Source organism: Ahaetulla prasina, chromosome 12 (genome assembly GCF_028640845.1).
Source record: "Ahaetulla prasina isolate Xishuangbanna chromosome 12, ASM2864084v1, whole genome shotgun sequence".
Taxonomy (NCBI): Eukaryota; Metazoa; Chordata; class Lepidosauria; order Squamata; family Colubridae; genus Ahaetulla; species Ahaetulla prasina.
In genome coordinates, this window is record NC_080550.1 from 3,596,517 (window position 1) to 3,624,412 (window position 27,896).

The window sequence follows — 27,896 nt, forward strand, 5'->3', positions numbered from 1 at the left end:
AAAGGTGCATTTTCAGGAGGCAACTGGACTTCCTGGTTTTTCTTTGAAGATGTTTCACTTCTCATTCAAGAAGCTTCTTCAGCTCTGAGTATATACTGGGCAATAGAAGGATTTATATTCCTTGCAGACAGCTGGTTGGTTGCAGTCTTTTTAGAGAGTCGTTGAGGCCACTTGGAGGTTTGTCTGTGTCTAAGGGTCACCTGACTGGTGCAAATGGGTGTAAAGCCTTCTTGGAACTGCTGAAAGGACTGTGTTGTAGGCTGGAGATAGATAATGGCGTATCCTCCCACTCTGTTGAACAGCCCTCTCAAAATTGAACAGCCCTTTCTCAACAGAACAAGAATAGAATAGAATAGAATTCTTTATTGGCCAAGTGTGATTGGACACACAAGGAATTTGTCTTCAGAGGGGGAGGGATATGACATAATCTGTCTCCAGTCTACAACACACTTCTTCCAGCATTTCCAAGAAGGCTCCACAACCATTTACTCAGGTGATCCCTGAGGTCACAGATAAACCTCCAAGTGGCCTTAACGACTCTCTAAAAGAATGCAAATGACCAACTGTCTGCAAGGAGTAAAAATCCTTCCATTCCCCACCATATACTCAGAGCTGAAGAAGCTTCTTGGATGAGAAGTGAAACGTCTTCAAAGAAAAACCAGAAAATCCAGTTGCCTCTTGAAAAAGTGCCTTTGGGACAACCGTGACCTGGATGACTGAGAATCTCCATAGATCTTGAGGGGCCTGAGGAAAAATAATAATAATTAGAAATTCAAGTTGCATGACATTATATATTGCCGGGAGCAACATATCCTATCTATGGATATATCTTGAAATCAGACTGCAGATCTGTAACTAGCTGACAAGTCAACTTTCGGTTGCTTGAATGTTGACCCGTATCTGCAGCCCAAATTGATTTCAAGACGGCTGGATTTATAGGCTTGTGGATGGTTGTGTATTGACTCAGTGTGCATCAACTGTAAAAAAAAAAAAAAAGGACCAACAGCATGTCAGAGATAATAAACATGGTATTGAAAATAGAGATGCCGATATCATAGCGCTCTTATATAAATCAATGGCGCAGACACATCTGGAATATTGTGCGATGTTCTGGTTGCTGAACAAAAAAGGATTTTAGTGGAGCTAAAGAAGATTTAGAGGAGAATGCAGAAGGGGCTGGAGCAATTTCCCAAAGAGGAAAGGTTGTGATATTTGGAATCTTTTAGCGTAGAGAGAATGAGAGGGGATGTGATTGAAGTATACAAAATTATACCTGGCATGAATAAAGTGGACAACGGAAGCCACAGGTTGTCTTCAACTTACAACAGTTTATTTAGGGACCATTCAGAGTTACAATGGCACTGAGAAACGCGACTTATGACCGTTTTTCACACATTTATGACTGCTGCAGCATCCCCACGATGACATGATCAAAATTTGGATGTTTGGCAACTGGTTCATGACGACTGCAGTATCCCGGGGTGGTGGTCATGTGATCCCCTCTTGTGACCTTCTGACAAGCAAAATCAACGGGGAAAACAGATTCACTTAACAAGCATGTTACTAATGTAAGAACAGCAGTGATTCGCTTAACAAACGTGGCAAGAAGAGTCGTAAAATGGGGCATAACTCGCGTAACAAATATCTCACTGAGCAACTGAAATTTTGGGCTCAATTATGGTCTTTGGTTGAAGACTACTTGTATTGTCCCCTTCCAGACATCATCCCATGAAATTAATTCCTAAAAGAGTGTTTCCTGAAGTTGTAAGTTTTTGAATTATTCCTGTACTTTCTAGTACTTTGTGTCACGCTCACTGTCATCGGTTCTCTTTAGCTACACCAATTTGGTGGGCTCAAGACACAAAAGAATCTATAATAATCCAGAACAATCTGGAACTGAACACACTCAAAACCGTAGAAATGGTGGTAGACTTTAGGAGAAACCTTTCCATACTTCCACCTCTCACAATACTAGACAGCACAGTATCAGCAGTAGAAACCTTCAAATTTCTAGGTTCTATCATATCACAAGATCTAAAATGGACAGCTAACATCAAAAATGTTATCAGAAAAGCACAACAAAGAATGTTCTTTCTGCACCAACTCAGAAAGCTCAAACTGCCCAAGAAGCTGCTGATCCAGTTCTACAGAGGAATTATTGAGTCTGTCATCTGCACCTCTAGAACTGTCTGGTTTGGTTCTGCAACCCAACAAGACAGACACAGACTTCAGAGGATCATTAGAACTGCAGAAAAAACAATGGCTACCAACCTGCCTTCCATTGAGGACCTGTATACTGCAAAAAGAGGGCTGTGAAAATATTTACAGACCCCTCGCATCCTGGACATAAACTGTTTCAACTCCTCCCCTCAAAATGACGCTACAGAGCACTGCACACCTAGACACAAGAACAGTTTTTTCCCAAACGCCATCACTCTGCTAAACAAATAATTCCCTCAACACTGTCAAACTATTTACTAAATCTGCACTACTATTAATCTTCTCATCGTTCCCATCACCCATCTCCTTCCACTTAGGACTGTATGACTGTAACTTTGGTGCTTGTATCCTTACGATTTATATTGATATTGATTGTTTCCTGATTGCTTATTTTTACCCTATGACTATCATTAAGTGTTGTGTTGTACCTTGATGAAGGTATCTTTTCTTTTATGTACACTGAAAACATATGCACCAAGACAAATTCCTTGTGTGTCCAATCACACTTGGCCAATAAAAAAAGATTCTATTCTATTCTATTCTATTCTATTCTATTCTATTCTATTCTATTCTATTCTATTCTATTCTATTCTATTCTATTCTAATATAGGCTCCTAAATAACGCACCCAAGCACCTCCATATTTACACATTATTACCTCACTCTTCCCCACTCTTCCCCACTGCTTACTCCTATTATTACTATCCAACTACAACTTCTTCTGTGTACTGCTAGTGAAAAACCTTCCGTACACAAACACACACCTCCTGCCCTCTTCTCTCTCCCCACCCACAGCACAATTTTTATAGTAACTTCGCCTGACAAGAAGATGCTGACAAGAGGACTTTAAGAGAAGAAAGCATCACACATGCTTTCTGGGCAGCCTGCTCTCTCACATTCACACAATTAAAAAAGGAGTCCGTAAATACATTAAACAATTGCAGATGCCTTCGAACTAAATCACTTTGGATTGGAAGAAAGCCAACTGCGATACAAATGCAACATGAGATATAGGAGGCCCAGAGTACCAATTTGATTAATAAAATCAATCAATCAGTCAATCAATCAATGCAGTTTCTTTTCATTAATTTGGATTACCATTTCACATTTTTCTGCTAGTGATGTATCGGCTCATAATTCACAGACGTCAACTGTTCATTCCAACTTGTTCCTGAAATGTTGGCTTTGTTTAAGTCTGCATTTATATCTTGGGATTATGTTATACACATGCAAAATCTATCATGCTGGCTAACGTTGAGTTTGAATGTTTGGGACCACCAAGTGGGCAAGGAGATTCCCCAATTCAGATTTTGGAAATTGTTCTTCCAAAAATGGACTTTAGCATTCAGGAATTTGGATTCATGCCCCAGCCCTTTTAAGAGCATGCAAAGAGTTAAGAGTGTGCAAAGCATTTTAGAAAACATGCCTTGTTCTGACTCCGAGGTTAAAACAGACTCTGGCTTTGGAATTAGTTTACTGGAAGAGTCTCAAATATTCTGTTCCAACCTCCCACTTTGAAACAGACCATATTTGACCTCTTGTGAAGGTACTGCATATAAATATGTAGGAAGGGCTTTAATAATACTGAGATATGTGTTGCATATATCTTGTACAAAAGAACGGAAGCTCTTTAGGCTATTTTTGATATTCTTCTAAGTGGGCGAGTTAAGCTGAAAAGTGAGAATTTCAAAAGTCCTAAAGTTTTTCAAAAACAAATGGGGTTAAACTGGAGTACCATGCTATCTTGTTAGCTGTGTTCATTATCTCTAAGAAGCCAACAAGAAAGGTTGCGAAGGTTGCGGTTAAGTCAGACCGCAGATTTATGGCTTTGCATATTGTTCACATCAACTAGAAGTTCTTCTGGAGCTGCAGTTTCTGAGACTAGCTTTAGGAATGGTGACAGGTGGAGTTCAAAATCTTCTGTGTCCAAAAAAAGCCAGTGCTCCAATAATAAGATGATGAATTCGTAGCAATAGTCATCTTCTAATGCTGTAGAAAACCATACCTCTGTTGGATGAAAACATACATTCTCTTCCTCTACTCTGATTTATGAGCATCTAGTACATACCCAAGAAACTTCAGCTTTTTCAGGAGTGTCCAGGGAAATGGCCAGTGGTGAAATGTAAAATTTGTTACTACCGGTTCTGTGGGTGTGGCTTGATGATTGTGGGGTAATGTGACTGGGTGGGCGTGGCCAACTTTTTTTTTTAACTTTTAAAAGCATTTTATTTACAACCTGTTCGGCCAAAGAGGTTGTAGAAAAAATGCTTTTAAAAGGCTCTGACGATCCCAGCTGAGCCATGCGATCATCAGAGGCTTTTTTCTTTACTTTTAAAAGCATTTTTTTTTCAGCCGAAGAAAAAATGCTTTTAAAAGTTAAAAAAAAAAAAACCTCTGATGATCGCGCGGCTCAGCTGGGCATTGGTGGGGCGGCAGGGATTTTTGCTACCGGTTTTCTGAATCACCTGTCGCCATTGCTACGGGATCGGGTGATCCGGTCTGAGCCAGGAGCATATCACCCCTAGAAATGGCCCATAAAATGTCAAAGTCTAGAATATTCCTGGATGGATGGGTATGGCAGCTCAAGGCCTTTGTTCATATGTTACTAAGTATGCTTTGCAGATTCCTAAGGATTTGCCTTGTTTTTGTGCTCAGGTAGCAAATCTAATAATTTAAAAATAATAAATTAAATTATAATAATAAATTATATAATAAATTATAATTTAATAAATTATAATAAATAAATAATAAATAAATTATAATAAATTTAAATAAATTATAATAATAAATAATATAATCTAATAAATTAAAGGATAATTAGAACTGCAGAAAAAATAATTGCTACCAACCTGCCTTCCATTGAGGACCTGTATACTGCACGAATCAAGAAGAGGGCTGTGAAAATATTTACAGATCCCTCGCATCCTGGACATAAACTGTTTCAACTCCTACCCTCAAAACGACGCTATAGAGCACTGCACACCAGAACAACTAGACACAAGAACAGTTTTTTCCCGAAGGCCATCACTCTGCTAAACAAATAATTCCCTCAACACTGTCAGACTATTTACTGAATCTGCACTACTATTAATCGTTTCATAGTTCCCATCACCAATCTCTTTCCACTTATGACTGTATGACTATAACTTGTTGCTGGCAATCCTTATGATTTATATTGATATATTGATCATCAATTGTGTTGTAAATGTTGTACCTTGATGAACTTATCTTTTCTTTTATGTACACTGAGAGCATATGCACCAAGACAAATTCCTTGTGTGTCCAATCACACTTGGCCAATAAAATTCTATTCTATTCTATTCTATTCTATTCTATTCTATTCTATTCTATTCTATTCTATTCTATTCTATTCTATTCTATTCTGCTAAACAAATAATTCCATCAACACTGTCAAACTATTTACTGAATCTGCACTACTATTAATCTTCTCATAGTTCCCATCACCAATCTCTTTCCACTTATGACTGTATGACTATAACTTGTTGCTGGCAATCCTTATGATTTATATTGATATATTGATCATCAATTGTGTTGTAAATGTTGTACTTTGATGAACGTATCTTTTCTTTTATGTACACTGAGAGCATATGCACCAAGACAAATTCCTTGTGTGTCCAATCACACTTGGCCAATAAAATTCTATTCTATTCTATTCTATTCTATTCTATTCTATTCTATTCTATTCTATTCTATTCTATTCTATTCTGTTCTATTCTATTCTATGGATCTGAGCAGGTTTAATCTTCCACAGAAGCAACGACCAGCAGGAGTATAAATGGTTATAACTAAAAGTTATGCACAACCAGGCTCCATATAAATACAATGTGTAGAACAGCCTAATCCATGTATTCTGATGAGACAGAAGTTCCCTGAGGATGGGTTCTAGCATGAGCCCAAAAACTAGGAAGAATAAAACTTTGGTCCCAGTGACCAACTCAGATGGGATCCTGCAGTATAAATTGTAGCTATGGAGATTCTATTTAAACACAAGGAAAACATCATTTTTTTTCTGATGGGAAGATCCATAGAGCAGTAAAAGAGTTGTGGAACGTGGTGAGTTCTCCATCTCTCCACAATTTTTCAAGGAGGAGAATGAATGAAGAGAGAATTTGAGGTTGGATTAAATCTGGAGGTGTCCAACCTTGGCAACTTTAAGACCTGTGAACTTCAACTCCCAGAATTCCCCAGACAGCCATACTGGGAGTTGAAGTCCACAAGCTTTAAAGTTGCCAAGGTTAGACATTCCATGTGACCTCTTTCAATTCTGCCATTCCACGCTTAGGACTTGGTAACCTTATTCTTGTTAAACCTCTGGGTTGTGAGCATAGGGTTTCCCTTCCCAACCTATTTCTGACAGAACACATAAGGAAAAATTGGAGGGATACATTTTAAATGAAATAATCTAAAAAAGAAGAATGACCTAGATAGAACAAGTCATTCACTCTTCCCCCATCACTCTCGTTCAACATTGTTATCATTTTTTTTTTAATATCCAGTCCTTCTAATTGTCCCTGATTAATTTGAATGTTCAAAGAAGAGTTTAATAGATCTTTTAGCTAAATATGGTTTTGAGAGTCCCTAGAATCTTGTGGGATATAATGGGAAAGTTCAGATGACATTGTTATGGGTTGACTTTGTTAAACAGTGAACGAGATGAAAGGCGCAGAAATAGAGCATGTCTTTCCCAAAATCCATTTTTTTCCCTCCTCTTCTGCTGATGACAATTGCAGCAAATGATAAATTTTCCCCAGCATCAATTTTTTTCTGATTAACAATAGTAATTATATTGTGTCTTTTTTTTAAAAAAAAAAACTCCCTTGCTTTAGAGATAAAATGATTTATTAGCTGTTCTTATTATCTGCTCAAAAGTGAAAATGATTAATTTTTATTCTTTTCTCTAAACGTTTTGCAAACATATCTTGATTGCTGGGGAATGAAATAGCAGAACATTCAAAGAGCTAATTTAAAGGGGATAAGGTGCTATTTTTTATTTAAAAAAATCTGATTTAATCAATGTTGCCGTATAAATAAAAACAATTATGATGGCCTTGCTTCATTTTTCTGCCATTGCAAGAATCTGTGAATGTATTGTTATCTGGGGGAAAAATGAGTTTGAATGTGTGTGTGTGTGTGTGTGTGTGTTTGCCATAGAAAACTGTTATTCCTACTCTTAAAGTCTTCTTCAACTTTGCCTTTGACAAGGGTAGATGATAAGTGACCTTCTCCAAGATCTGAGTGTCCAAGACTAGGACACAGTGAGCTGAAGAAGCAATAATTTATTCCACTCCAGTTTGGAATCAAGCTATGTAGATCACGTAATATAGCTTGAGAAAATGACAGGCAGATGATTCAAGATGACTCATGTTGATGAACGCAGGTCTCCTTGATGTGGATTGGATTATAGTAAAGAGACCAAGGCAAACCATCTGTTCATTTTTTTTCTGTACGAAGATTCAAAAGGAGGGCTACCAGCGTTTGCCATGTCTCCCAGATGTTTAGCAGTTGGGGTGCTTCTGTAAAGACGTCGGCTACGTGCAATGTTTTCTTCCCAGGTTGCAATTTCTCCTTCGTGCGTTGGTGGAGAAATGAACAGGCTCCTTTGACCCACTGCACAAGTCACTTCATTGTGCAGAATTCTGCCTGTAGGCTGAAGCAGCTGTTGGGTGACTTCCTGAGTTGAAGTCCTAAGATGACAAAACAAACTGCACTATCATCAAAGAGGGTGCTTCTCATGAGGTCGGCCTGAGGAAACCAAAACCAGCCAGATGTTTGCAGAACTAGAGGCCTCAGCAGCTCAAGGACAAATGCTGAGGATTTGGGAGAATTGTAATCCATCAACTTCTGAGGAGCGAATAGCTCCCCACCAGCTGTTGCGCTGAAGATTCATGGTACAACCAGGAAGTTAAAACTAGGCATCTTACACCCCCGAAGCATTTCCTATCTACTGCAACATTATTAAAAGAATAAAAAGAGAGTTTTTAATGAGTTGGTGATGAAGAGGGGGTGGGATCTGTGGAAAGAGAGGCATGACATAGAAATAAATGTTTAGATATACAAGATAATTTGCATGTTCCATCCAAACCCAACCCAAATTAAGAGCTATAAAACATTGTATTACATAAGAAAGCTCTGCAATTCAGACTTTAAATAAGCAACTTTATTAAAAGAGTCTAAGACACTTACCTTATCCCTAGTTACTGCCATGTTCTATTAAAAGCCACAGTCTATCGCTTATTACTCTTTGCTATTTTTTTCCTTGGTCGTTAAAAAAAATTGTTGTGAGCTGAGTGGATCATTTACAATTTATTAACAAGATGATCGTTCTGATTATACAATTAGAGAGGTTTTCCATTACCTTACATGCTCACCAAATAATATATATATATATATATATAATTATATATATATTTTTTAAAAAAGGCTTCCATTTCATACATAATGAACACCCTTTGTTCCTGTTTTGTTTTCGCTTTGTTCTTTTTTTGCAAACAAGTGTGGTTATTTCATATATACTGAAAACAAAAAGAAAAAAAAGAAAGAAGCTCTGGTTAGTTTTTAAATAAATCCCATTGTGCGCTTGTGTGCATCTTTGTGTGTACTTGTGTGAGTATGTGTGTATATATAATATATTCAAAACAAATTATATGTATATATTTATATAACTTTTTTTTCAGTTTAGATGTGCTTGAGTAATGAGAGCTAGCTTCAGTAGGCATCGAGAGAGAACTGGCTGACGATTAAAAATAGATTTTTTAAAAAAAAAAATTAAAAAAGGAAGAAAAAAATTTGAAAGACCACTCATTGAAAATCTGCCTCCAATTCATGACGGACTGAGTTGATGGGAGTTGGGTAATATAATCATGAGTTCTTTAGCTTTTCCTACCAAAATAAATCATTTTATGCAAGAAAAGAGAATAGCTTTCTTTCATTGGTAGCTTTGAGGTGTTCTCAACAAAATACAAGGAAGGGAATGGCAGTGTCCTTTAAATCAGGGGTCTCCAACCTTGGCCACTTTAAGACTTGTGGACTTCAGATCCCAGAATTCCTCAGCCTGCAAAGCTGGCTGAGGAATTCTGGAAGTTGAAGTCCACAAGTCTTAAAGTGGCCAAGGTTGGAGACCCCTGCTTTAAATGCCATCAGAATGTGACTATTACTGATTTCTAAGTGTTGACCACATTGTTCAGGAGAATCTGCAAGATATGGTCAAAACGATCAAGCGGAAGTTGTGATGATGGTACTATCAAGTCACCCCCCCCCCATTGTTTAATGCGTGAGGCACATGGACAGAGCTTGGACGATACCATTGTGGACATTTTTGATCACACCTACAGACACCCATGCTGGACTTGAAGCTGTTGGAGTCCAGCAACAATTAGAGGCCAGCAGCTTCCCATCTTAGCGTTAGAAAAAAAAAAAATCCCCAGAGAACGATGCTTTCCCGTTCTCTAGAAAATGGCAATACTTTTTTTCCCTAACTGGAGGAGACTGTCAACCTGGGAATAGTTGCCTACACCAACCCTTCTCTCCCTTCAACCAACCTGTACTACGATGACTCAGGAATTCTATTTTGTTATGGTTTCAGGGTAAGGCTGGTCCTTTGAATATCTTAAGGCATAGACTTTCAAAGTAATCTAGCAGTTACTGCTGTTACCCTGTTGAACTTCACTTCTAAATACGATGGTGAAATGTCAGGAATTGATGGGGTGGTACTTATTATTTGTGGCCCTGTTTTTCAAGGAAATTTGGTTTCTCAGCAAGTGTCAACATTTAAATAGCTTAAGTGTCTCCCCCAAGCTCATTCTCAACCATCCTGAAATGATTAAAAAACTGACAGGTTGCCCCAGCAATTAACACAAAGCAGTTCTAGCCAGTGAAACCATCAGTATAAAAGAGAATAAAACCCTTTCTACCAAAATGTCTGCCCCTGAGGAGGAGGAGGAGGAGGAGGAGGAGGAGGAGGAGGAGGAGGAGGAGGAGGAGAAGAAGAAGAAGAAGAAGAAGAAGAAGAAGAAGAAGAAGAAGAAGAAGAAGAAGAAGAAGAAGAAGAAGATTTAATGTGAGGATGAGGAGGAAGAGAAAGAGAAGGAGAGAAGAAAGTTTAATCTGAGGAGGAGAAAAAGAAGGGAGAAGGGGAAAATTTAATCTAGAGAGGAGGAGGAGGAAGACACACAGAAGGAAAAGAAGGTTTAATTTAGGGAGGAGGAAGAGGAAGAAGAAAAAGAAATCTCTAAAGGGTGAGCAGAACAGGATTTTAACATTTTTATTCTCTTGTAAAAGTTCATCTTCATAGCTGGCCACCCAGTGGAAGATCTTCCCCCATACTGGCTGAGCATATCAAGCTGGGCAGTACGTTTGACTCTAATCCTTGGAAATGAAATGGAAAATCAAAGGGAATGATGGCATCCTACACAGGGAGATCTCTCTCTCTCCCTCCCTCCCTCCCTCTCTCCCTCTCTCCCTCTCTCTCTCTCTTTCTCTTTCCCCCTCTCCCTCCCTCCCTCCCTCCCTCCTTCTCTCTATCTTTCTTTCTCTCTCTCTCACTTTTTTTCTTTTAAGTGATGCTATTGAATCACACAATCCTCTTGTCGGATGCTCTTTCCTTTGGGTTACCCCAGTGTTTCTCAACCATGGTAGCTTTCAGAGCTGCGCCGGTTGGGGAATTCTGGGAGCTGAAGTCCACAACTCTTAAAAGTTATCACGGTTGAGAAAACACTGGGTTGAGAAACACTATTTAACACATAGCATAAATGCTGAGCAGAGCTCCCGGTGGCCACCCACCACCCTGCGTCCACGTTCCTCTGCCCTATTTGACCCCCCAAGCCTAATGTGAAAGCCATACAAAAGCTAATCCTATCGGTATATCTCTTCTCTCTCTATAAATATATATATATACATATACATACACTCATACATATACAAATACTAACCCACAGACAATTGTTTTAAAACAGTTCAATAGCAACAAGTTGACAGAGAGGTGGGAAGGGGGGAGACAGAGTCATCGTGTAATTTGGCTCCCAGTAGACCAAATTTTGATTGTGTCTATTTTGTGATTGTTGTTGCTGCTGCTGCTGTTGTTGTTGGTGGTGATTATTATTATTTTTTTTGCTCTCTTTTTTTCAACAAGAGGTCATTGTGTCCAGTGCTCTGGAGGAAGGTATCCGGAGTGAGGCTGCAGCAACCTTTGTCGAATACAATCCAGTTGCTGGGAGGACGCTGAGCTGAAACCTAAGACGGGCCCGTTCTTGAAGCAATTCTGAGGCTCTGGAGAAGGCGGAGTCGAAAAAGTCATAGGTGATCTTCCATTTTGGGATGGTACGCTCTTTGCTTGTCACCATGGCGAAACGCTATAGCCAGCTTTAAATGCCAGGAGTTCCTACAGACCTGGGTGATGAGCAATGACATTGTTTATTAGCAAGCATATGGGCAAGTTTAAAGACCGTATTTATTTTATTCCTCCTCTAATCTTTAGGCACGTTTATTTGGTGGCTCACTCATGACTCTTAAGCAATTTACATTCAATTACGCACGTGCCAGAGCAATTCATCATAAAGATTTAAGGGTAGACAAGAAAACACCCATAATTACATCGGCCATTTAAATTTAAAAAAAGGAAAAAGGAAAAAGGAAAAAGGCCGGGAAACAAAGAAAAATGTAAACGCAAAGGATTTGAATTCTATTCTTGGATTTTCTATGCTTTACATGATTTATGTGTTTCACATCCAGACCTGTGTGGTTCATACGGAACTTAGTGTTTAGATAGAGAACCAGTTGGGTGTAGTGGTTAAGGCACCAGGCTAGAAACTGGGAGATTGTGAGTTCTAGTTCCCATCATAGCAGGGGTAGGTTTCACTTACCTTCACCACCGGTTTGCCATGTGCGTGTGCACAAGCTCGCTTCGTACATGCCTGCGCATATCACCCAGTCTTCCGCACATGACCTTTGCTTGCTCATGCGCCTTCCACGCATGCTCCTGGCCTTGAAAACATGCCTAAATAGCACGACTTGGAGCCAAGGCGGGTGGACAGGACAGGCCCACCTGCGATCGCCACTACCGGTTCATCTGAACCGGTGTTAACAGGCTGAATACCACCTCTGCATCATAGGCACAAGGCCGGTTGGTTGACCTTGGGCCAGTCACTCTCACTCACCCCTAAGAAGGAGGCAATGGCAAACGACTTTTGAAAAACTTTGCCAAAGAAAACTGCCATGAGATTTGTCTAGGCAGTTTCTGAAAATCAGACACAACCGATCAGAATAAAAATAAAATAAAGTATTTGTTTGATAACCTTGATGGGCTATGAGTCAAATCAAATAGAGCTTCTCCTTTACTGAGGAGTGAAGTAGATTGCAAATGCAAGTTAACAGCCGATTCTTTTTTATTCCAAAAGTTTACCCCATTCAACATGCTTTTTTCTCCCCAATGGTGAGATTCGGCCGGTTCGGGAGAACCGGTAGTTTAATTTCTGGCTGGCCCAGCCCCTCCCCACCCCACCTCTACTAAGAGTCCCCCTGCAGCTCGTTTTTGCTCCCAGGAGGCTGCAGAGAGGCCTACTAGGCCCAAAATGGGGCACAGGGGGTGCATCATCCCCCCCATGGCCCATTTTTGCTCCCAGGAGGTGCAGGACGCTGAGTGCTGCTTGTCACACACCCTGGCCATGCCCATCCAGCCGGTCATTAGGGCAGAGAGCCGGTTGTTAAATTGTTTGAATTCCACCACTGCCAAAGGACCAATAGTGAGGTTTAAGGAGAAAGATTCAAAAGATTCAAAAATTATGGGGAGAAGAGAAGGCAGACAGACAATTCTGTATTTCCTGCTGCTTTCTTGCTAGTCTAATACTAAGAAAGACCCCACAGGCTGATATTTCTGCACCCTTCCTTGAAGTCTTACACTATGGTTCCATCACATAGCCAAGCATCCCTAAAAACTAAAAGTTGCCAGAGCAAGGAAGAAAAATGATCCAACCTTTCCACCAAATTGAAAACTAACCAAGATAGCTTCACCCGGGAAGACAAAAAGATAAACTGGGTTAGATTAAAAAAGAAAATGAAAAGTTGAGGGGACAGATTTGTGATTTTTATTTGCTTTTCCTGCCAGCAAAGAAACAGCCAAAATTTGTCAAGTAAAGTATTGTCTGTGAATTATTGGATGATTTTAGCCAAAGACTGTTGTAAAAGAATTCAGAAAATGGCTTTACGGTCACAAATCTGTCATAATAAGCTACTTCAAAAAGAACTACAGCTTGTCACAAAACATAATTTAGTTCTGTGAAATTAGGGAACATTGAACATTTTCTCTTAAATATATACTATAGAAAGTACCAAAGTTTAATCTTTTCAAGTACAGCTTTCATGACTGAGGCTCAGTTGAAAAAAAGGATTACAAAATAATAGTGATATTTCTGTATGATCGAGTATTTTTGTCACATAGAAACACTTATCTTCCCCATGTGTTTATTGCTATGTTTCTATCTGTGTGGAATACATACATACATACATACATAAATATACATATCAATCCATACAAACACATGCATGTTCTAGCATTCTATTTTTGGGACATAATAAAGCAATAATAACTTCTCACTTTTTGTTGTGATCAAGGCCCAAGTAGTGATTACTAAACACAATTCAGTCCTCAACAAACTTATTTTATTAAAATAAGTTTGTCCAAAACAAAATTCTTAATAACCAGTCCATCGGCCTTATCACCAACCTTTGATGTCTTTGGAAACCTGCCAAAGGCTTTTCTGGGCAAAACCCCCACAAAGTTCAAGAGACACTGACAAGAAGCATGGAAATCAACGTTGCTTTCCTACAAAGAACCCAATGGCTCATTGCTGCTCTTTTAAGCCTTATGGGAGTAGCCAATCATCTTCTGGCCTTACTCCCGAGTCGTCCTTTTTGCTTCAGCTGCTCTTGCCTTCTGGAAGCTCTTCTCATGCATGCACTAGGAACAGTCTCCTCCTGTTCCTCTGCCTTTCCGCTGTGCGCCTCTGGAGGCTCTGGAGTCCGTGCATTGCTCCCAGATGGCCCTGGCCCCATCTCTGCCTCTGATGTAGAGCCCTTGTCCGGGCCTTCTCCTGACTCCAGGACTGGCCCATTGTCCTCCCCAGCCTCCTCACTGTCTGACTCCACTGCCAGGTCCGCAGGCTGCTGGCAGACCACAACCCTTTTATCCATTAATTTCAAGGATGTTAATTCTCAACATGAAATAGAATCCTTACACAAATGCTTGTTGACCTTGTGTTGCACCATCTACACACCCAAACACAGTACCAGTTTGGGGCATCAGATTAATGTTGGGGTAGGGAAACTGAGGACAGTTGAGTTGCAGTTTGGGAACATCTCTAGGTCAACAAGTTCCCCACCAAAAACTAGGGAATAATTCAAGAGTTAAGAAAGTTATAAACTATTTTTTTGCAAATGGAAGAATAATTCACCCTGAGACCTTATCAGCACTGGAGATTAAACCTTGAAATCAACAGATTTTAGGCAATTGGGACTCATACCCCATCCTAACTGTTTCTCTTGATGCTTTCTGATGCCTTTAGTTGCATTTAGAGTAGTCCTAACGGCTTAGTCATGATTAATTTATCTGCTGGCTCTCATTAGATCTACTGCAAATGTGATGATTCTAGAGCCAATTCATAGACAACATACTGATGGTTCCAAATGGCTTCATTTGGCTAAATAGGGAAACCGACATTTCATATTTGACTACTATCTCTTTTCCCCTCTCCGTTCTCCAGCACAGCCCCTCCACAAATATTCTCTGCAAGAAATCTTGATACCTGAAATTAAACCTAGATTCCCCCCCTCCCCGTGCTAATTAAGCTGAGAATCACACTTGCTCATTTCAGTTTAACATCATGGACTGAGCTCAACACTCGATTAAGATGGGTTATGATCCATCTCTGGTAAAAATTCCACTGAAATGGAGCTATGCGGGAGCATCAAAACCTTCTACCCTGTTTGTGCTTGTCATGGCCCCTTTGAAGCTCAGAGACATACAATGTTTTCCCATCGCACAACATAAAATACACTCAAAGAACTGTGGCCTCAACTATGACTCCCGGAAGATTTTTCAGGACAGGCCAACGGCCAGAGTTGTTGGGGAATTGTAGCTCAATGAGATTGTTCAAACGTGAGCCACCGTGGCTTTTCCAGCCTAGCACATTCCTGCAAATGCTATGGGTCATAGGACATCCAACCTTGGCCACTTTAAGACTTGTGGAACTTCAACTCCCAGAATTCCTGGGGTGGCTGAGGAATTCTGAAGTCCACAAGTCTATAAACATGGCCAAGGTTGGACATCCATGCTACAGACCCCAACAGAGAGGAAAACCAATGTTCTCGTTAATAAAACAGTTGGTGGAGTCTGTTTTGAGGATTAGGCTGTTTTGAGAATAGAAATTAAATGCGGTGCTCTCTTAGGATTTTGAGTTCGTTGCTGGAATGGGGAGGAGGGCTGCCAGAAAGGGCAAATGGTTATTGCCAATTGCCATTTCAGCTGCAAGACTGATGAAAATTAATAGGTGCTTAAATACCTGGACATCTTTGAGGCTTATCTGCAGGTACCATCCTGGCATCTCTGTGCTGTGCAACTCCCTGGCACACCTGAGGCCTTTCACACTTAGTTTGATGAATTAATTTCAGTGAAGGCCCTGCGCAATTTATGCCATCTCTGCACATCCTGCCTACTTCCCACCCTCCCCTCCCTCACCCTGTCTCAGCTCTTTCTGGAGACCGCAGATGCTGTTTGCTGCTTTCATTAGGATCTGGCTGAAAATAACCTCTGCAATCCATGGACTGCAGTGATCTCTTACTTGCTGAAGGGACCTAACATGCTTCCGTAATGTTTCACAAGCAGATCAAAAAGATTAAGGTAATGCATGTGATCCAGCTCATTTCAAAATGGCATGCCCTTCTCTTTAAAGCAGGCTGCAAATGGACCATGGTCCACATCTCCTGGAACAGCCAATAGACAGCAGATAAGAAGCTTTAGATTACAGCCAGACAACTATTTATAGAATAGAATAGAATAGAATAGAATAGAATAGAATAGAATAGAATAGAATAGAATAGAATAGAATAGAGTAGAGTAGAGTAGAGTAAAATAGAACAGAACAGAACAGAATAGAATAGGGGAATGGAAAACAGAATAGAGAATATGGAAGAGAAAATAGAAGAGAAGAGAATTGAAGAGAAAATAGAATAGAATAGAAAATGGAAAATAGAAGAGAGAAGAGAAAATAGAGTAGAGTAGAATAGAATGGAGTAGAATAGAATGGAAGAATAGAAGAATAAGAATAAGAATAAGAATAAGAATAGAATAGAATAATAGAATGGAATAGAAGAATAGAACAGAACAGAACAGAAATAGAATAGAATTCTTTATTAATTGGACACACATGGAATTTGTCTCTGGTGCACAAGCTCTCAGTGTACATTCAAGCAACAAGTGATAAATCATGATCATAATAATGAAAAAATACAATCATCACAAATCATAAGATACAACACTCAGGAATAGTCATAGGATACAAAATAAAAGCAATCAACATAAATCATAAGATGCAAACAACAAAGTGATCGCCATAAGATGCTGAAGGAACAGGTAATAGGACGGATGAGAAGGACAATAGTAACACCACCCTACTACATGGTGTGATATCCTAGAGCATAAGACAATGTTATGGGAATTAATTGTTTAGCAGAGAGATGGCATGGGGAAAAAAAACATCTTTGTGTCTAGCTGTAGACACAGCTGCAACTAGTAGAAGAGAATATTTGTAGCTGAGTGTTGAACTGTAGGTCCTTGGTGCTCTCTGAGCTTCGATGTTTGCTTGCAGACATTGGATAATGAAACATCTTCAAGACAACATCCAAACTCAGAGAACACCAAGGACTTCCCAGAAAAATATTTCTCAGCCATTCATGTGCAGTAGCTCTACATCTATCCTACATGTAGAATCCATTGTGGTTTCAGATTAGGCGGACATAAATGCAAGGGTGGGGCGTTCGGCTTATCTTGGAAACTCTAGCAAAGATTGTCTGAGAACTGAACCAGCCCACTAAGTCCAGTCATGTTAGCCCAGGGGTCAGCAACCTTAAACACTCAAAGAGCCACAAAGGAAGCCTAACTGGAAGCCCCCCATTCAATTCTGGAGCCGACCGGAAGTCCGGTTCCCACACCATAGAGTCTTCTCCTAGCATGGCATCCTTTTTCCTATGCTGACCGGAAGTCTGGTTTCCCCCCACCATAGAGTCTCCTCCTAGTGTGGCGTCCTTTTTCCTCTACCCATCCTAACCGAAAGCCCTATCAATTGTGGAGCTGACTTGCAACAGGGAGCCAAAGTAGAGGGATGAAAGAGCCACATGAGGCTCCAGAGCCGCAGGTTGCTGACCCCTGTGTTAGCCGAACCAGAGACATTATGGATAGAGATAAACAAAATGAACCGAGTCATGAGAATGGTTCTCCAGGAAAAAAAACGAAGACGGGAAAGCTGAATCGACTAGAAAAAGGACATCTGTCTAATATATGGTATTAGAGATGTCATCGTTAAGGCCAGCGGCACAGCAGATACTTCCCACTTAATAACTGGCTTCAGCTCTCAGGGCACATCTGCGGCTGCCAGACTGGCCGAGGTGGGCAGGGGGAAAACAAAGAAAAGAAATATAATGATAACCCTTTGGGACAAGGGTACAAAGATGCCAGGCAGCTCTTGAGGAAATTGCAAAAGAGGGTCTGTATTTTCAAATTTCTGGTCCATTTGATATGATTGTGATTTATTGAAAAAGAAACTTAATGGGGTTGATGAAAAAAGAAAGAAGGAAGAGAAAGAAAGAAAAAAGGAGAAAAAAGAAAGAAAAAGATGAAAGGAAAGAAAGAGAGAGAGAAAAAAGAAAAGAAAAGAGAGAGAGAGAGAAAGAAAGAGAATGAGAGAAAAAGAGGGAAAGGAAAAGAAAGGGAAAGAATGAAAGGAAGGAAGGAAGGAAAGAAAGAAAGAAAGAAAGAAAGAAAGAAAGAAAGGAAGGAAGGAAGGAAGAGCCAGACGGAAAAGAAAGGAAAAAGAGAAAGAGAAAAAAAGAAAGAAAAGAAAAATCCAACCACAAATCATTTCGGTGACTTACTGAAGAGGCACATGTTCCAATCGTAGAGAAGATAATTGCCTCATTTAAATGAAAATATGTTTTGTCTTACCAAAGTAGTTGCTCATGGCTGTATCCTCAGACTGTAAAATGTGCATACACAAATGTAGAAGTGAGAATAAGCATATATATATATATATATATATATATATATATATATATATATATATATATATATATATATATATATATATATATATATATATATATATATATATATATATATATATATATATATAGGTCTTTAGTTGTTGCTCCGTGTAAAATTGGCGAGTGTCTTGGCCTGACGAAGTTTCATTCGTCATCTTCAGGCTTCAACGTTGCTGGAGCAACAGTGATCGCAGCTGTTTCTTCCTTTAACAGCTGCGATCACACATTGCTCCCAGAAGCACGAAGCTGAAGCCTGAAGATGATGAATGAGACTTCGTCGAAACGTTGCCAAGACATTTCCAATTTTACACGGGAGAAAACCCGAACAACCAAAGACCTACATACAAACACCCGTGAAAACCTCAGAAAACAAATATATATATACAAGCCCCTAAAAACAGACCCCACCACCTACCTAGAAAAAACCACTAGATCCAAAATAAAAGCCTCCCCCATCAGCGAAGAAATCCAACAAAGAATCATTCCCAGAGAGAAATCATCCAGATGCCCTAAGCTCTATGGCCTCCCCAAGATACACAAAGAAGGAACCCCACTCAGACCCATAGTCAGCTCCATAGGCTCACCTCTACAAAACCTAGCCAAATTTCTCGCCAAACAACTACAGCCCTATGCAGAATCCATCGCCTCACACGTAAAAAACTCATTCCAGTTCATAGAGATCATAAAGAAACAAAACTTACAGCCCAGCGACCTACTCGTGAGCTTTGATGTCATATCCCTCTTCACCCAAGTGCCAATCAAAGAAGCCTTGACAGCTATCCAAAACAAATATAACCCCCAAGCACATCCTAGATCTGACCAACCACTGCCTATCCAACACATACTTCATCTATAATGGACAAAAATACAAACAAGTAGAAGGAGCACCCATGGGATCACCCTCTCACCTGTCATTGCCAATCTCTACATGGAACACTTTGAAACCCAAGCTCTAGAAAAATCTGATCACAACCCAAACTCTGGCTCAGATATGTAGACGACACCTTCATAATCTGGCCACACGGGAAAGAAAAACTTGACAACTTCCTCACACACCTCAATAGCCTACACCCCAAAATACAGTTCACCATGGTAACAGAAGTTAATAACCAACTTCCCTTCCTGGGTGTCTTAGTCTACAGAAAACCCAATGGCTCCCTAGGACACACCATCTACCAGAAGAAAACACACACAAACCCCTATCTGCACGCACTCTCACACCACCACCCAGCACAGATCAACTCCGTAGCCAAGACACTCATCTCCAGAACAAAATGCTTAGCTGATGAACAACACCTAAAACCCGAACTAGACACTCTCACTAACGTACTAACATCCAATGGATTCCAAAGAAATAAGGTTACCAAGCTAATCCAAAAGAACCCCCACTAAAATCCAAGACAGAGAACAAGAAAACGGCACAGCCCTCCTCCCATATATAAAAGGCACCACAGACAGAATCAGCAAGATCCTCCACAAACACAACATCAAGACAGCATTCTGCACAAACAGAAAAATATCCACCATCCTAAGAAACCCCAAAGACAAAATTGAGTTAGAAAATCAAGGAGTATATGAAATCCCATGCACCGCCTGCCCCACCACATACATTGGACAAACCAACAGAAGAATAAGTGCACGATTGAAGAACACAAGAACTCATTCAAAAAGAGGAACTAACTTCTTCCCTGGTCCAACACTTTAAAGTCACAGGACATGATATTGACTTTAAAAGACCAGAACTATCGCCAAAACTGAACACTTTAACAACAGAATAATCAGAGAAGCCATTGAGATAGAAAACGCCCACACAGCATGAACAAACGAGATGACACCTCCGCCTACCAGCCATTTGAAACCCGCCTTATTGACAAACGAGTCCCTAACACGAGGAATGACACCAGACCCACACTCACGAGGTCCACACAGGATGTCACCACCGCACATCCACCCAGAAAGCAGACCCAAACCCACACTGATCATGAAGCACGACCAAGGACCAGAAGCCAGACCGCAGCTGCAACATTAGCCATTTCAAACCCCTCCAATCCATACATGCAGCAGACTGACACCCACTATGAAGATGTAGCACGACCACAAAGCCAAACAACAGCTATGCAGCTCACCAGCTCAAATCCCCCTTCAGCACAGACTAGACTGAGCACAACCAAGCCCCCACCAACACAGGACACACCCCAGCCAATCAGAGCACAAAACCCCCATCCAATCAGAGCACAGCCAAGCTCCCACCCAATCAGTTCAAACCCCACTAGCAGTTAAAAGGAAGAAACAGCTGCGATCACACATTGCTCCCAGAAGCACGAAGCTGAAGCCTGAAGATGACGAATGAGACTTCCGAAACGCCGCCAAGACACTTCCAATTTTACACGGAGAAAACCCGAACAACCAAAGACCTATATATATATATATATATATATATATATATATATATATATATATATATATATATATATATATATATATATATATATATATATATATATATATATATATATATACCTCCTCCCTCCCTTTTACTTTTACCTCCCACATAGAAGTGCACTTGTGAAACCTAATCACCAAGAGCCAAGGCAGGCAACGGAAAGGATTTCACTAAATTGTCAGTACAGCAAAAAAAAATATTAAGCCTATAACTTTGCCCAAAGCAATGGGGAAGCTCATCTGTTCAATACACACAAAAGCTCTTGTAGTAGGTTTCCCCCCTCCACTTCCCCCCCACATTTTAATGGCATCATAACCTTTGATTATTCCTAGAAATATTTGGTCTGCAAGAGATATTTCTGTGAAATTTAATGGCAGTTGTAAAAAAAAGAAAAAAGAAAGTTCAGCGTGTGGAATAAAGAAATTCCAGATGTGAAGATGGCAAATTTTGGCAGGGTAGCAAAAATAAAAAACCCCAAAAAAACAAAACCCAAAAAACCCAACAATCCGAAAACTAAATTGCTTAGCTAGTTCTCTGGCTTGAATCTCTTAATGCTTTCTTCTGGAACTCACTAATTATATCTTTAGAAAATCTGCAGACATTACAGCTATCTTTAGCTGTTATTGCTTGTGCTTTTCCAGTGGACTCAGCACTGACGGAACTTTGGACTAATGGGCCCCATTAGATGAATACTAGCAGAAAGTTCTCCTTCTCCTTTTCCTCCTTCTCTACCCCTCCTCCTCTTCTGCTCCTTCTCCTTTTCTCCTCCTTTACTTTCTTTACCGCTCCTCTTCCTTCTCCTTCCTGCCTTCTCCTTCTCCCATCTTTCAGTTTGATAAAGGGCAATCTCCTTTCAGCATTTCTTTTCAAGAAAAAATTAAAGTCCAAGAATTCCTGGACAGATAGAAAGATGGACAGATGGATGGACAGATGGATAATAGGCTGGATGCATGGATGGACAGACAGAGAGACAGACAGATGATAGACCAACGGACTGACTGACATCCAGAAAAATTCCAGAGTGATGGAACATTGGATAATAGAAAACAAGGCACATTGGATAATAGAAAACAAGGAAGTTGGCCACCCTTGTCTTCATTCAAAATATATATATATGAAAAAGAAATTCAAAAAAGAAAAAAAAAATTTTAAGGGGGAAGGAAACTACAGAGAAACTGCACAGCATTAGAAGTTTCAAAAGGGGTACTAAGGGAATTACTCCGCTTCAAGAGGTCCAAGTAAAAATGTTACTTGGATAACATTTTATAAAGTTAATATAAAAAGATAAAGATTATCTCTGATAACATTTCCAGTGGTGGTACTGTCTCTTCCTTCCATTTTCATCCCTTTCATATTGTTGAACATTTTTTAAAAAATCCCCTTTTCACATATGCATAAGAAGTAAGGAATAGCTGTGCTGATTCATTTTTCTGATTAGTAGTCTTAGCAGATCTCTGGCAAGAAAAAAGACATGGTTGCACGGGTTGAAATCTAAAACCCAAGCACTCGGTGGTGAGCACTCCACAGAGAGCAAACCCTACTCCCTTCTAACACTGATGATGTTGCCTAGTTGGATCATGAAATATCTGCAAGACAACAACCAAGCTCAGAGAGCACTGAGGACCTCAAGAACCTCAGACAAGATCTAAAGGAGGCCCATACTTTGCTCAGCAATGGTTGTTCACGCCCAGGAGACAATCCTAAAGTCAAAAGTCTCCTCCCATCCCTTTCAGATTGAACTAAATTGGCTTAGGGTAACCTCACCAGGGGTGGGGCTGCTGAGGGTTTGCAGGGGTTCGGGAGAACCTCTAGCTAAGATTCTGTGCAGTTCAGAGAACCCCCAAATCCGACTCCTGGATGGCCCTACCGCTCCCGCCCCTCCCAGGAGTTCCCACATGGCCCGTTTTGGATGCAGGTAAGGGCAGGGCATGCAAAGAGGCTTGGGGAGGGCAAAAAACAGGCCTACCAGAAGTTCAGGAAGGCTGGAACCGGGCTTGTTTCCAGCCTTTAGAGGGCCTCCGGAGCCTGGGGAGGCCATTTTTGCCCTCCGGGAGGCTCGACGAAAACCTCCAGAGCCCGGGGAGGGCAAAAACGCCTCCCCCCACATAGTACAGGAGGCTGACTAGGCCACGCCCATGATGGCCACACCTACCCAGCAACCAGGCAGAGAACCTCTTTCTAAAATTTTTGAAGCCCACCCCTGAACCTCACCATATAGTTTGAAGCTATCAGACAACTTACAGCATAAACTGAAGAGCCAGAGGAAAATCAGAACTGTGCTGGTGTGAAACGTAGGCGAACCGCTACAGTCAACTTTGTATTTCGTGCAGGAGCACACCTGGATTTTTAGTTCCATATTATTCGATAGAGGAGGTGTTCCAGGATCCGTCACCAAGATGGGGATGATATAATTGGCCTTCTTCAAATTCGGGGGCACGGCAATTTGGCTGTGGGTATCTGCAGGAAGTAAGGAAGTTATATTTAGGGCGATAGTTTAAATCTTGCAGAAGACACCGCAGCGAAGTGTTTTTCAAACTTGGCAACTTTAAGATGGGTGGACTACAACTTCCAGAATTCCCCAGGCAGCACGTTGCCAAGTTTGAAAAAAATAAAATATAAACCCTGATGTAGTGGAACAGTAAAAAAAAAAAAAAATCAACTATAAGACAGGTGGTCCAGAAGTCAAACATTATCCCAGCCAAGGAAATTTTCAGCACACCCCTTAGTGCCAACTCCTCTTTTATTTGCAATAGGAGGATAATAATATTGCCTTATCATAAAATGTTAGTTTAGGGTTTATAAGTAGATGAGACCCGTGAAACACTCCGAATGCTTAACACAGCCATGAAAGTGTCCACAGGGACCCCTCAGCTCCATCTGTCTTTCTGTACACATTAGGGCTTCTAAGAATTTTGCACAGCACTCATAAAATGCACATGAAAGATATGCTGAGCTTCCAGCTCTGTGCAAATTGTTCACAAGTTTCAGACCTTTGCAAAAATCAGAGCCTTGGCTATCTCTTTTTGCTCGTTACAACATGCTTTCGACCCTGCATGCAACCAAGGTTAGGTTCTTTGTGGGTATCCCTCCCCTAAAACTTCATCTTTAGGTAACTGAGCTAGTAGCCAAATGAGTATTGAGGGTCTGTAGCTGTAATTTTTTTTTTTATGATGAAGAACCAGCAGGTATCCCTCAGTGTTTGGAATTACTGCAATGTATTGTGTAGTTCAGTCTCCCACAACACTCATTTTCTGTAGAAGAAATGACAAAATATATGTACCAGTGGTGGGATTCAAATTTTTTTACTACCGGTTCTGTGGGTGTGGCTTGGTAGGCGTGGCAGGATACTGTAAAATCTTCATTCCCTCCCCACTCCAGGGGAAGGTTATTGCAAAATCCCCATTTCCTCCAGATCAGCTGGGACTCGGGAGGCAGAAGATAGATGGGGCTGGGGCCAGTCAGAGGGGGTATTTACTGGTTCTCCGAACTACTCAAAATTTCTGCTAGAAATTCTGCTCCAAAACCTGTCAGAACCAGTGGTGTGTTGCTACCAGTTCTCCCCGGTTCAGGAGAGCTGGTAGTGGAGATGTTGATGTGACAGTGAACTGGTTCACTCTGACCATCATCTGGTTCTTCCCGCCTGCTCCTGTGCTATACCTACCTTTATTCCTTCTTTTTTAGCCCAGCTGAAAGGCGTGGCAGAGCGGATTGCAATGCCTCAGCTGTTCAGCAATTCAATGCACTTGTGTGTAGCGCATGTTTGGTGTGCGTGCAAGCAAAGCGGGATTGCATGCAAAGCGCATGCGTGAAGCGAACCTATGGTAACACCGGTTAGAACCCACCACTGGTCAGAACTTGCTGAAACCTACCTCAGATATGGACCGCTGCACTGCAGAGAATTTTTTAGAACTGTTGGGGACCACAGCATCTTCTGGCAGCGGTGGCTTATTTTGATGATTTGGGCAAACGGAAGAGATAGTTGGGGGCTGGGGCCTTCCAATCTTTATTCCTGAATTTCTCAATTTTACAGAAAAGTTGTGTCCTTTGAATGTAGCAGGTCATGGGCCCTCCTCGAGAAGAAGTACGCAAAACAGACTATGTTGAGAACAACAGTTCATCGATTCGAAAAATTGGCGCTAAGGAGTCGCAAATTAGACCAGTGTCTCTCAATTTCAGCAACTTGAAGGTGTGTGGACTTCATCTCCCAGAATTCCTCCAGCGATCATGTTGGCTGCAGAATTTTGGGAATTGAATCTATACATCTTCAAATTGCCGAGGCTGAAAAACACAGCATTAGACAAATTCGATTATAAGTAAAATGGTCAGGCAATGGACGTTGAATAGGAAAACATGGATATTTTCTTGTTTTTAAAAATAAAAAAATAGAATGAGATGGAATTTAGGTGGACCAGACTAACCATCAAATGTATTTGTTCAAGGGCAAATGTTCAGAGTACGGTCAAAATGATGGCCACGAGGTTGGAATTGAAGCTCCATCTGCTCCTTAGGTGTGTCTCACATGCAGGTGGAACTTCATTTGTAACATCATGGCCACCATCTTGGTTTTGTGGATGTGGTATGGATCTCCTTGAAGGTGGTGGCTCACACAGATGGGACCCAGCCTGATTTATACATGCAGGGAAAAGGACAACTGTAAGGGAAAGACAACCCAATGCTGAAAGTTTGGCTGTTTCTAATAGACTTACTGTTAATTCTGGTAAGCTTCCATACTTTATCTTGACCTGATTGCTTGCTCAACTCAAATTTGAAGGGCTCTTGCTTGGGGTGAATGTCTTTATCTAAGGCACCAAAGACAACTTTCACATCCTTCGCATCTTCACAGACGCTGGCTACCGTTGGGTAAAGAGAAGGGGCGTTGTCGTTCACATCCTCCAAGATAATCTGCAATGTTCCAGTACCTGTAGCTGGAGGGCTACCTGCAGGAAAAGCAGAAGGTATTTACAAATGCTCTATTTATGTATATCGTGTTTCCCTGTAGGATTTGATCAAGGCACTTGTGCATCAAGGCAATAGATGCATTAAGGCTTCATAACAGAGAGGGAAAAGAAAAAAAAACACACACTCAAAAGAATCCATTGGGTGCCCTATTTGCAAAGCCAGAGCATTCTTTCTTTAATGATCAATATCCCAATCAATCAATCATCAATCAATCAATCAATCAATCAATCAATCAATCACAAAAATGGAGAATGAATGTGAATCAGAATTGGAAGACCAAGTTTTCTGAGTCATGTCTGCTCTGGTATGAATCTTATTCAACCAGTGTTGAATTCAAACAAATGATTCCATATTAGCCTCCAATATTTTGTATAAAGCTGGGCTTATAACCAGGTTCTCTACTAGATAGGAGCCTTTTCGAACATCATATAACATGGCAGATATGGAAAATAAGACCCTGTCTCTTGAATGATGCTCTCTACGTATTACGCACTGGTGAAATCCAAACCGGTTTGCTGCTGGTTCACTGACCACGCATGCGCAATACGTGCCAAAAGGAAGCTTGGGAAAGTAAGTAGAACAGCGGTGGGTGGGGGAATCAGCTGTGGTGCGCAATTTAGCTTTGCTAGACAGCAGGATCTAGCTTTGCTAGAAAGCTAAACCCCACTGCATAGCTGATCATAGGAAATATCGGTTCAGAGGAACCAGTAGCTTTTTTAAACTACCGGTCCGCCTGAACTGTTAGCTTTTTTTTTTTTTACTAGTGGTTCACCCGAACTGGTAGTTTTTATCACTACTGGTTCGCCCAAACTGGAGCAAACCGGTAGCATTTCACCCCTGGTATTGTTGTGTCTTGTCCGCTCTCACCGCAGCCGGGGTCTGCTTATCTGCTCCCGAACACAGAGGAATGTATGCCTCCCGGCCCCAGTTCTGGCTCCATGCCCAGACAAGCTGCAGAGGAGGGGGCACCTCCCGGTCCCAGCCCTGGCTCCATGCCCAAGCAGGCTGCAGAGGAGGGAGCATCCCCCGGCCCCAGCCCTGGCTCCATGCCCAGGCAAACGGAGCAGCTAGACCCCTCCCCCTCCTCCACAGCATGTGAGCCTGAGGAAAGTTTACTTCCAACAACAGCTGATTGGAGTGACCCTCGCATCAGAAGATTGGATAGGCGGAGGCAACAGAAGGAAGGGAGGGGCAGGCCTTAATGAGTGCTGAGTCATGGAGCCACACCCCATGGCCTATATAAAGGATCTGCTTTCTGGCAGTCTCTGAGTCAGGCAAAGTCGAACTTATCTTGCTGAAGTCACTTACTGGTCTCCTGCCTGCTCTGAGGACTTTGCTAGGACTTTGGGCAGAGCTGCAGAGGCACGCCTGATTCGGATTTCCCTGACCCGGCCGTCAGCGGAGGAGTGGGACACAACAGGTATTATGGGAACTGGTCCATCATGTTAGTAATCAATCGAGGGACTGAACAAGTTTTTCCTTCTGCATCTCCACTGCAGAGAACTATAGGGGTAATCCATGACATACAACCATTCATTTAGCAACCACTTGAAGACATAACGGCCCTGAAAAAAGTGACTTGTAACCGATCCTCACACTTCTAAATGTTCCTGCCTTTCCATGGCCACATGATCAACATTCAGGGGCTTAGCAACCGACACCAGGGTTCCTGGGGTCACATGATCACCAGGTGCAACCTTCCGAATTGGCTTCTGACAAGCAAAGTCAATGGGGGAAGCCAGTTATTGAGCCCTGGCTTGGGGCTCGCCTTACCTGGGGGATGGGGAATGCAGTGGGAGCAATGGGAGCGATGACTGAGGCACCAGTAGTGTTCCGATTCCTTATGGCACCCATCAGCTGAGATGTTCCCCGCTGGCTCTGCGATGCCCGGCTGATCGGGCCCAGCAGCCTTCCACAGCAACCATGCACTACCAGATGGGCCGTTACAG

General features: G+C 41.3%; 1 protein-coding gene across 1 annotated transcript in view; it reads right to left on the reverse strand.

Annotated features, from left to right (window-relative positions):
• Window positions 1-10,753: 10,753 nt before the first annotated feature.
• CDH13 (cadherin 13) overlaps window positions 10,754-27,896 on the reverse strand; it is a 567,998-nt gene continuing 550,855 nt past the window's right edge. The window contains exons 12-14 of the mRNA XM_058155303.1: window positions 25,695-25,925; window positions 23,230-23,445; window positions 10,754-11,624 (exon numbers count right to left, since the gene is read on the reverse strand). Coding sequence (XP_058011286.1) covers window positions 11,617-11,624; window positions 23,230-23,445; window positions 25,695-25,925 — 455 coding nt within the window. The 3' untranslated portion in view covers window positions 10,754-11,616. The remainder of the gene's footprint in view (window positions 11,625-23,229; window positions 23,446-25,694; window positions 25,926-27,896) is intronic.